The 12,142-nt window shown below is 39.9% G+C and overlaps 1 protein-coding gene across 1 annotated transcript in view; it reads left to right on the plus strand.

Annotated features, from left to right (window-relative positions):
* Positions 1–12,142, plus strand: part of LOC109931674 (glutamate receptor ionotropic, NMDA 2C-like) — a 98,873-nt gene that overhangs the window by 72,072 nt on the left and 14,659 nt on the right. Inside the window, exons 8-9 of the mRNA XM_048611120.1 lie at positions 1,533–1,686; positions 2,615–2,740. Of these exons, the coding sequence (XP_048467077.1) occupies positions 1,533–1,686; positions 2,615–2,740 (280 nt within the window). The remainder of the gene's footprint in view (positions 1–1,532; positions 1,687–2,614; positions 2,741–12,142) is intronic.

Below are 12,142 nucleotides of genomic sequence, written 5' to 3' on the forward strand. Positions count from 1 at the left end.
ACTCAAGTTATTTATTTATTATGTAAGTGATAATTACTAAATAACTGCTTTAGATAAGTGCAGATAAATCAAAACAAACAAATATGAACCATTCAGGCACATACAGAAACTACCAACACTACATATGTAGACAAACCACTCTCACAAGATAATTCAAAAAAGTAACAAGAAACAAACACAGATCATCACCTTCAATAAATACATTAAGTAAAATTCATTCAGGCCCAATAAATGCCACTCATTAAATACGGAAAAATAATCTTTAAAAAAATTCACACTCATTTTACAGAATTACTCATTTTATATAAATTCAGAGTTGTCCATAGAGGTTGGTATCCAATCACCAAGTCACTCCTTATTTACACATAGTAAGTCCTGGACACCAGTCCAGCTTCCTCAGAGCAGGCTCGCAGAGTGTCAGAATGTCTGACAATCTGCTTTTTATCTGTCAGCCAGAGATCCCTGATTGAATGAGATTAACAGCCTAATCAGGGAACTCATATTCTATGAGGTCCACCTGCCTGACCTCATTACAACCACCCCTAAATCCACAAACTTAGACAATACAACCTAATCAATAGAGCACATTCACAATTAACAGCACTCAACTCAACTCAAATAAAGATAAAATATTCACATTCCATCCATACAGACCACTTCACTGGACACATAACAACCACATAAATTCAGACTACTTGCACCAATAGGGTTAGGGTTAGACAATACTCAATCAAAATATAAAATCCACTTGCACTCTATTAATACAGGCCACACACAGGCCACTAATGTGAACTGTTCTCAGCAAGAAACGGGACAGAGATAAACCAAGCATCTCCAGGCCAGTCAGCCTAATATCGGTAGTAGAGGAATTGATGCAAGCTAATATCAGGGACAAAATACATTTTTATTTCATTTCATTTAATCAAGGAATACAGCTGTGGATTTGTTAAAAGTAGTAATGTCTGACCAAGAAGATTAAATGTTTCAACACAGGAGGTTTTGCAGGGCTGTTGTATGTATGAACTCTCAGAATGTGTTTTAAAAACTCTCGAAGGATGATAGTTAAGGTGTAAGCCTATGAAAATAAGAGTTTTTACCGAGAAAAGAAAAATACTCCTCGTGAATGAATCATTAACCAAAAACCATAATTAGAAAACAATTTCAGACACTGGGATCTGGAATTGTTTACCTGTAAAGATGGAAGCGGATAATAAAAAATAAATTTTAAAAAGCAGTAGGATGGATAGTTTAGGTTGAGAAGATTATGGGATGATAGGCAAATTAAAAGGATGTGGGACTAAATGCAATGTTCTTTCAAAGAGCCAACACTGGAATGATGGATTGGAAGACTTCCTTCTATCATTAACTCACCTAATCAATACAAAACCCCTTACACTCAGCAAATACAAACTCTTCATTTTTACTCTAAGTCTATTCACATTAAACCAGTGCAAAACATTCGCTCTAATTAATTGCTGACCATTTTCATCCTTATATATTTACCCAATTCACTGCTTTATTTCACACTTTAGGTTTTCTACCAGAGAGCAGACATGGCTATCGGATCTCTCACCATCAATGAGGAGCGCTCTGAGATTGTGAGTTTCTCTGTCCCCTTTGTGGAGACTGGAATTAGTGTGATGGTGGCCAGGAGCAATGGAACCGTCTCCCCATCAGCTTTTCTCGGTGAGCAGCATGGTGTTATGAAGGGTTTCAAACTGTGCAACAAATGGGCCAACATCAGGTCAGAAGTTGAAAATGTCATGATGAGATCTGCCACAAGGTAAAAGCTTTAACCTGCTGTTTCAACTCATTCACAAGAATTTTGTGAGTGATTCTCCAGATTGGTTGCCATAACTTTCTTTCACTAAATATCTGGGGCTGTTCAGTGTGATGGTATTAGTGTTGGAATCAAAGATTTGCAATGATGTGAATGATTCAGGCTGGGGTTTATGATGACTCTGACTTCTATAATAGAAGCTGCCTTATTGATCAATTCAGAGGTCATAGGTGTTCAAAGGATTGAGGCCAAAGATTGAAGTCATGTCAATAATCAAAAGAATCAGAACAGTAATCATGTTAGATCAATGATTGAGGCCAGTGATTAATAATTAGGCTCAGTAATTGATATCAATATTTGGTATGAGAATTGGAGGTAATAGTCAAGGACTGGGGTGAGTGATTGGGGCCTGGGAACAATGATTGGAAATAAAGGTCAATGATCAAACACAAGATCAGTGTTGGGGTCAGTGCTCAGGGTCTGGGGTCAGTATTTAGGGTCAGGGTTTAGTGATTAGGATAGGGGTCAGTGATTGGTGTCACAGGTCAGTGATTATCCTTAGAGGTCAAAGTCAGTGATTGAGCCAAGGAACAGTGATGGTGTTAAAGATGAGCCTGACTACCTTTGTAAGATTTATAGAATTAACAATTGGATGTATTTGAAGTACTGATAGGAATTTAGAGTTCACAGATGGGAGTGTTTTCTGAGCTAATGCTTTGAGACATTTCATTTTGCAGATTGAGCTTTGCAGGAGGTGAATGCATGCTGATTGAGTAATTAGAGGGTTCATGACTGCTTGTTGAAGGCACTCAGCTGCCATTTCTCTCTCTGCAGAACCTTACAGCCCCGCAGTGTGGATGATGATGTTTGTGATGTGTCTGACGGTGGTTGCTCTAACAGTCTGTCTATTTGAGTACTTCAGTCCCGTTGGATACAACCGAAACCTCATGAATGGCAAAAGTAAGTTGTCAGTGAGATGTAACCTCTTAATTCAATCATCGTCAATCTGTGTATCAACTCCATTTACACATATTTCGTCAGCCTTTTCACAGAATTATAAAATTAATCCCAGATTGTGCAACCTCTCTTAAAGTAATACTATTTAGTTTATATTGTCTCTGCACCGTGGGCCCATGATACAAGCCTGTAGGTATTATTAATCACCTTGTTCAGGCACACCTCTGGAACAGGTGGGAATTGAATACAGCCTTCCTGACCTAGAGGTCATTACACTATTCCACAAGAACCTTACAAACCTTGTATACTGGCTCCAAGGCCCCCAGCATACAATATTCACTGCAGTTTCTTAGTGATTTCACTTTCTGAGTGCTGTTATTAGTGCAGCTATCCCATTATTCAGTGGAGCACATGTCTATTTGAAGATCTGGAACCTAACATAGTCTGTTGAATTAATTGAACTGCCCCGATAGAGAGCTGCTATGATTCAGTGGGTCAAATGGAATTCTTCTGTGCTGTAACTAATGACTCCCCCAGGTATCACCATTCCCAGTAGGAAGATCTGTTGCAGCAACATAAACTGGAGTTGTGTGCCAGCACCATGCAGAAGTCCTGATGTAGTTCACTCTGCGGAAATCTCTGGCAGGATTAAAGTTCTGATCAGCAATTACCCACCATGAGACTCCTCCAAAAACATCTCCAACTCTGGATTAGAGACAGAGGCTTCAGATAGTTCTGAGTCACTCGCTTGAATAGTTACCCAGAAAAGGTTTGAGGGACAAAAACCTCCTCTCTGGCTAACTATGAAGTGCAATCCCCAAATCCCCAGCTGTCCTGAGAGTCACCACTTCTCACCCCTCCGAGGCCTGGAACATGCAATGCCGACACACAGAAATCTAAAACATCACACTGCTCCACATGACCTGACACCAATTGTCCCCTCCAACCTCCCTCAGCATCCCCATCATCTCCCTATAGACTCCCCAGACCCAATGCCACTTTCTCAAACATGAGCCTTGATCTATTTGGACCCAACACATCACCCCATGCCTACCTAGCACTCTAAACCGTTCCCAGCCTCCTAACGCAGTATCCCTCTCCAGCATCTACTCCCCAGCACATATTATCCACCTGCTACCCTTCCTGCCTTTTCAATCATCTGATAGCTGTACCCCTGCACCCAACCATCACTTACACATTTACTTTCTCTCAGTAGCTGTGAAAATGGTTGAAGGATCTTTAAACCATAGAATACAGCAGTTACTACTGAAGAAAGGGTGTGATTTCAGTGCTGATCCATTCCACAGCTGGCTATGTGAATTCTTGGACTTGACTGCATTATTTCAAAGGCCCCTGCCCTAGAAGTTTGCCTGGAAAAGTTTTCCAAAGTAGGTAGACAACTTTTAGTCTGGTCAAGTTTGGAATCCTTAGACCAGAAGATTTGAACCTAACATTCATCTCCACATTTACATTTGTGGTTTATGGAATTTAAAAATAATTGTACATTTAGGGACAATACCAGAGCTTTCTTCAAGTGTATTTCTTGCAGCTATTCATGCAGGTAATGTATGTACAAATGATATACTGTTAGATTGGGACACAGATTGTAGTGCAGTAGAGAGTGAGATGGCATTTGGATACTTATGCACACATCCACATAACAATACGGCTCTGGACACTTCTCTATATGACAATATAACATTCTTTTTATATAAAAATATATAATTCCCCTTTATAACCATATAAACTTTTCAATTATTTCATGTCCAAAGAAAATAAACAAATCCACTTTCATAACTAAACACCTTAAGTCTTTTACAGCTTGTTTTTATTCCTCAAAAAATAATTATTAATTGTATTGGTTAGATGGCATACTGTTGTGCTTCTTCTTCTGAGCCTCTCATTGGCAGCATCTTCAATAATGAAGATACGCACAGCACTTATTTCTCAGCAATTGTGGATCTTTTTGTTATCATTCTGGCCCTAGCTTTCCTTTTATCAGAAACAAAAACAGATATTGCTGGAAAAGCTCAGCAGGTCTGGCAATGTCTTGTGGAAAGAAATCAGTGTTACCGTTTTGGTTTGAGTGACCCTTCCTCAGAACTGTTGGTAGCTGCTACCAGCCTGCTCCCAACTCCACTTGCTTCCCTGATAGACCATAAACCTGTCTGTCCTAGCTTTAAATGTGTTCTATATTGGAACATCCACATCTCTCTGATGTGGCAAATTTCAAAGATTCACAACACTTTGAATAAAGTAATTTCTCCATGTCTCAGTCCTAAATGACCACCTCCCCCCTGTTTTAGATTTCCTGAACAGTGGAAATAATGTTCAGCATCTACACAACAAACCCCTTCAGAATCCTGTACATTTCAATAAAACAGACCCTCATTCTTCTAAACTCCAGAGTATAGGTTCAATTTACTTAGCATCTCATTGTAGGACAATCCAATTTCCCAGGGACCAATTTCGTGAAGCTTTGTTGTGCTGCCTCCAATGCAAGGTATCCTTTTGTAAATTTAGAAACCAAAATTGCACACAATGCTCCAGATTTAGCCTCACCAAAACACTGTACAATTTTAGCAACACTCACTTATGTACTTCAATCCCTATTCAATACAGGCCAATATGCAATATGCGTTCCTAATTGTTTGTTGTACCCTGCCAAAACTGGGATCAACGAGAATCAGGGAGAAACTCTCCTTTGATTGAAGTCATACCTGGCACATAGAGATGGTTGTCATTGTTGGAGGTCAGTCATCTCAGCTCCAGGACATCTCTGCAGTTCTCAGGGTAGTGTCCTAGGCCCAAACATCTTCAATTGCTACAAAGATCTTAGCTCCATCATAATGTCAGAAGTGTGGATGTTTGCCAATGATTGCACAATGTTCAGCATCATTTGCAATTCCTCAGATACTGAAGCAGTCCATGTACAAGTCAACAAGACCTGGACAGTGTCCAGGCTTGGGCTGACAAGTGACACTCATGCCGCACAAATGCCAGGCAATGACCATCTCCAATAAGAGACAATCTAAACTTTTCTCCTTGACATTCATTGGCATTACCATCACTGAATCCCCCATATCAACATACTAGGGGTTACCATTGACCAGAAATTCAACTGAAACTTGCATGTAAATACAGTGGCTATAAGAGTAGGTCAAAGCCTAGGAATACTGCAATTGGTAATTCACCACCTGTCTCCCTAAAGCCTGTCCACCATGTACAAGACACAAGTCTGAATGTGATGGGATACTCACCACTTGCCTGGATGGGTGCAGCTCTGACAACATTTAAGAAGCTTGACACCACCCAGGACAAAGCAGCCCATTTAATTGGCCCCATGTCCATAAGTGTCCATTCCTACCCCAGCTGACAGTCAGTAGCAGCAGTGTGTACTCTCCACATGATGCACTGCAGATATTCACCAAAGATCGTTAGACAGCACCTTCCAAACACACAAACACTCCATCTAGAAGGACAAGTGCAGCAGATATATAGGAACACCATCACCTGCAAGTTTTCCTCCATGTTACTCACCATCCTGACTTGAAAATATATCTCCATTCCTTCAGTGTCTTTGGGTTAAAATCTTGGAATTCCTTCCCAATGGCATTGAGAGTCTACCTACAGCACATGGACTGCAGCAGTTCAAGAAAGGAGCTCACCACCACCTTCTCAGGGCCAACTAGGGATGGGCAATAAATGCTGATCGAGCCAGTGATGCATATTATGAGAGAATAAAAAAAATTACCCACTGGTTTTCTGAGCAGACAAATCTCTTTCAATATCAACACTTACAAGTTTCACACCTTTTAAAGAATATTCTGCTTTTCTATTCTTACAACCCAAGTGATTAACTTCACATTTTCCCACAGTATACTCCATCAGCCATCTTGTGCCCACTTGTGTAACCTATCTGTATCTGTTTGCAACCTTTCTGTGCCTCTTCTCCATCCAGCTTTGATCAGCAAATTTAAATACAACACTTTTAGAATTTCCATCCAAGTCATTCATTTAGATTGTAAAATTCCTTGAAGCACTCCATTATTTACTGCCTGTCAACTTGAAAATATTATGATGAATCAGATAACTAGGGCTGCAGAGAGAGCTTTAAACTAAATAGAGTTGGGGGGAGGATTATGAAGACAGAATATGTGAGCCTGCAAAGCAAAAGGATATGGCAGCATTACAGGACAACCATTTAGGTAATGATATCCACAGTAGGACAGAAAGGGACAGAGTGTGCAAACATTAAAAAAACACAGAAAATAGACACAAAAGCAGAAAAAGTAATAAAAAGGGAAAATAAATGACTGACTACTTAAATACACATAGCTTTCAGAACAAAGTAAATGAATTAACGGCACACATCCATGTTATAATTGGTATAATCTCATAGCTGCTCTGGAGACAGAGTTATGAGGAGATCAAAGCTGGGAACTAATTATTCAGAGGAGATAGCAAGAACTGCAGGTGCTGGAGTTTTCTGAAGAAGGGCCCCAACCCAAAACGTCAACTTTCCTGCTCTTCTGGTGCTGCGTGGCCTGCTGTGTTCCTCCAGCTCCACACTTTGTTATTTCTAATTATTCAGAGGTATGTGTTTTCTCGAAAGGACTGGTGACAAGGAAAGGGCAGTAGGGAGACTATGTTAGTATTAGATAGAAAAATTCAATAACAAGAAATGACCTTGGATCAGCAGATGTAGAATCTATATAGGGTGGAATCAAGAAATGACATGGGGAAGAAAGCACTGGTGAGAGTGTTCTAATGGCCTATAACAGTAGCTATACAGTAGGACAGAGAATAAATCTGGAGGTAATGAGGGCATGTAAAAAAGGTAGGACATTAATCATTGATGACATTTATCTTCGCATAAACTGGGAAAACTAAACTGGTAAAAACCGAAAAGTAGCCACAAGGAAACATCCATAGTGTGTATTTTGGATAGTTTCCGAGAACTGTACGTTCTACATCCAATCAGAGATTAAGCTATTTTTGATCTGGTAATGTGTAATTAGGCAGGTTCAATAAAAGATTTCAGAGTAAAAGATTACCTAGAAAACAGTGACCACAAAATGGTAGAATTTGGCATTCAATTTGAGATTGAGACACTTGGATCAGTAACAACTGTGAGTCCAGAACTAGAGAGCATAAGTTTAAGGTGAGGGGGAAAGATTTAAAAAGGACCTGAGGGGTAACTTTTTCACACAGAGGGTAGTGCAATCAGCTGCCACAGGAAGTGGTAGAGGTGGGTACAATTACAACATTTAAAAGACATTTGGATAGGTACATTAATAGAAAGGATTTGGAGGGATATATGGGCCAAATGCTGGCAAATGGGACGAGGTCAGATTGGGATGTCTGGTCAGTGCAGATGAGTTGGACCGAAGGGTCTATTTCCATGCTATATGACTCTATGACTCTAAGGATAATTACAAAAAAATGAGGGCAGAGTTGGCTGGCATGATTGAGAAAGATGTTTAGTAGAAAATATGGTTGAGGAACAATGGCAGATGTTTATGACTTGCAACAAAGATATATCCCAAATAATCAACTGGCAAAGGCTGGGGTAGAAATAAACACATCATTAGAGAACAATTACCAGGGAAACAAAAAGGCCAGTAAGTCCCCTGGACCTAAGGGGTTGCATCTTAGGATATTAAAGCAAGTAGCTACTGAGATAGTGGATGCACTGGAAATAGCCTTCCAAGAATCCTTAGATTCGGGAAAAGTCCCAGAGGATTAGGAAACTGCAAATGTAACCCTTTATTCAAAAAGGGAGGGAGACATGAAACAGGCAACTATAGGTCAGTTAGTTTAACATGTCAGTCAGTAATTGTCAAATTGTCTTTTATAAAGGGTGTAGCAGCAGAGCATTAGAAATATAAAATATAATCAAGTAGAGCCAGTATAGCTTCAGGAAGAAGTAATCATGCCTGAAAACTACATTAGAGATTTTTAAGGAGGTAGCAAACAGGATTAATAAAAGGGGCACCAGAAAAAGTAACATATTTGGATTTCCAAAAGACATTTCCTAAGGTTCCGTATGCAAGACTACTCAATAGGAGAACAGCCTAATATATTGGGGGTAGTAGATTAGCATGAACAGAAATTTGACAACTAAGAAATGGTGGAGAGTTAGGATAAGGGAGGTCATTTTCAGGCTGGCAACCTGTAAGCAGTATCACAGAGATCATTGCTGGGGTCACAAATATTTACAAATGTCTATCAATGACTTTGAGGAAAGTGAATGTGCTATCTCCAACTTTGTGGGTGACACAAATAAGTGGGAAGGTAAGTGGTGAGGATGATGCAGAGTCTGTAAACAGTTATAGACTGTTTAGGAAATGGGCAAAACTTGGCAGATGGAATATTATGTGGGAAAATGTAAGGTTATGCACATTGGCAGGAAGAATACAGGAGATGAATAACATTTAGATGAAGAAAGACTGCAGAAAACTGCTGCTCAAAGTGATATGGGGTTGTTGTACATAAATCACAAAAAGCTAGAACACAAGGAAAGACAAATGGAATTTTGGTCTTTATTTCAAAGACAGTGGAGTATAAATTAAGGAAGTCTTACTAATACTATTCAAAGCACTAGTCAGATCACATGTGGAATACTTTGAACAGTTTTGGTCCACTTCTCTAAGTAAAGATAAACTGGTATTGGAGGCACAGTCCATAGAAGTTCATGAGCTTGATCCTGGGCATAGAGGGATTTTTTTAAGGGGAAAAGTTGAGTAGGTTATGCCTATACTCATTTAGGAGTTTACAAGAATGACAGACTGTCTTATTGAAACATAAAAGATTCTTGAGAGGCTTGACACGTTAAATGAGGTGGTGTTGTTTCCCCCTGTGGGAAAGTTTAGGACCAGAGGACATAATTTGAGAGTAAGGGGTCACACATTTAAAGCAGCAATGAGGATGAATTTCCTTTTTAAGAGGATAGTGAATCTATGGAATTCTTTATCATTGTGGGCTGTAAAGGCTGGATCATTAAGTATATTCAAGACTGAGACAGATTTTTTTCATCAATAAGGGAACCGAGGGTTATGGGGTAAAGGCAGGAATGTGGAGTTTAAGATTATCAGACCAGTCGTGATCTTATTGAATCATGGAGCAGACTCAATGGGCTGAATAGCCTACTTCTGTTCCTATATCTTATCATCTTATGGCCCCATTTATATCCACCTTCTGCTTCCTATCTATGTTACATCCAACTCCATAAGCCCGTACCTTGTCTATTAATCTTTTGTATCGCCACTTATTTAATGTCTTTTAGAATTTCAGGTAAGCTACAGGCTTCCCATTATCTACACTGTTAGTTATATTTTCAAAGAACTCACCACGCTAAATCTTTCTCACTGTATCAGGCCGGTGGAGCGTGGCAAACAGCACCAGAATGCACAGGAACAAGCTCCAGAGCTACTGCCATTTATATCTGCTGGTATGGAATGAGTTGCCATAACAGGAGACTCCTCTCAGCATGGATAGCAATTATCTGCAATACTATCGCTCAGGTTCATCGACTAAAGCAGAATAGAACAGGATGAACATTCAATTGAGAAAAATGTCCCTTTAATTAGAAATTGAGAAGAAGAATGGTCATAAGATACAGGTAGAGTGGCACTGACAAGAATATTTAAGTGAGGATTTTTGCTCTGGTTTCCCTTGCAGTAGTTAATGAAGATTCCTCTCCAAGCAGCTTGCCTCTGACTGTGACAGGGCCTCACCAGCAACAACCAAGCACAGCTCTTTTACAATGATAAAGTTGTTCTGGGCATACCAGAACTCTGAATGATCCTTGACGTAGAACAAACTACAGGTCCCTACAGGCCAGCCTGTCCGCACAGAAGAACCATGTTTTTCAATTCCTCACAGTCCCCTCCCTCACCAATCTAGTACAAGCACGAGCATCTGTACAGCTTATTGCTGCTATCACTGGTGTCTGGGACTTCAACATTTTCATATAGACAGACTGCTCAATTCCCTCACTGCCTCAATTGTTGCTACTAACAGCTTCACTAGCCTTTATGAAAATCAGATTGAATGGATGGATTGTGATAAAGGCCAATAAAGTGCAACATGACAAACTTGTTAACAAAGTTAAAACCCAAGAAATTACCGGGTCACTGTCAATATAGATACCAAACTGACAAACAGACAAACAAACAGTTGATATGGAGGAAGGAATTGAGCAGAATTGACCAGTACAAACACCCAAATCCTCTGGACCAGTGTTTCAATTTGCTGTGAGACTCCACGTTGGCTGTTTGCTTGTGACTGTGTTCCCCTGTGCCCTCCTATGGATCCTATCAACTCCGAGTGAGATCAGTACAAGAGCACCAAGAGCAGGAGATGTCCAGTTTAAGGATTTTGATTACATCTTAAACTGAACAGGATGTGTACAAGTAGAGAGGTCACAGAAACTTTATCACAACAGTTGTTGCAGCGACACAACATACATCACGTAGCTAAGTGATGGAGTGAAACAAAGAGTTTCATGTGGAAACTGCTGGCTAATGTGTTCAGTTAGAGTTTTGATATGTTTGGCAATCAGGACAAGATCCATGAGGTTTTCTAAATGTCTGTATAATCCAGCTGAACTTGTTCTTAGGCAACACATGTTGAATAAGTACTTCCTACATGCAAGGTGTGCCATGTTTCCTTCCAGGTCAATGCAATCTTGTACTCTGCAATGACCCTTGCTCCCACCTCCTACTGAACAATTGACACAAATGTCCTTTGGGAATGGTGCCCTAAAATGCTAAGCAAAACATTTCCTCAGTTCAGCTCTTACTGCAAAGCTAGAAGGCTGTGAGTTCAAGTCTCATTACAAAACCTTGAGCACAAAATCCAACTGACACTCCAGGTTTAAGTATGCTACACAATCGGAGAGGCAGTTTTTCAGGTGAGACTTTTAATAGACGTCCTGCCTGTCCCGTTTGGGTAGTGCCAAAAGACCCCATGTTACTACTCAATGAATAGCAGCATAATTATTCATGGTGTTGTGCCAATATTTATTCCTTAACCAACACCTGAAACAAAATATGACACAGGAGGGTTCCTGAGGAAGAAAAAGAGAATTACATTAAAACAGATGAGGCAGAACTGGTCACTTCGATAAAGAACAACGTCCATCTTAATGATACCAGACAATTACTTCATGTCAGATAATGAGATTGACTTCAATGCCAAACTGTGACTGTCTTTGCAATGATATAACCTGTGAGTTCGCTAATGCACTAATCTTTAGACCCTTCAGTTAGCAACATAGAGACAAAGTGAACCCAATGTTACTTTGAGTCATAGAATGTGAGGAGGACACTCTAGTGCAATACATCAACATCAACCCTGTGCATCTCCCAGTCCCCCTGTGTGGAACAAACAGTATCACAT

Source organism: Rhincodon typus, chromosome 23 (assembly GCF_021869965.1).
Source record: "Rhincodon typus isolate 14 chromosome 23, sRhiTyp1.1, whole genome shotgun sequence".
Classification (NCBI taxonomy): domain Eukaryota; kingdom Metazoa; phylum Chordata; class Chondrichthyes; order Orectolobiformes; family Rhincodontidae; genus Rhincodon; species Rhincodon typus.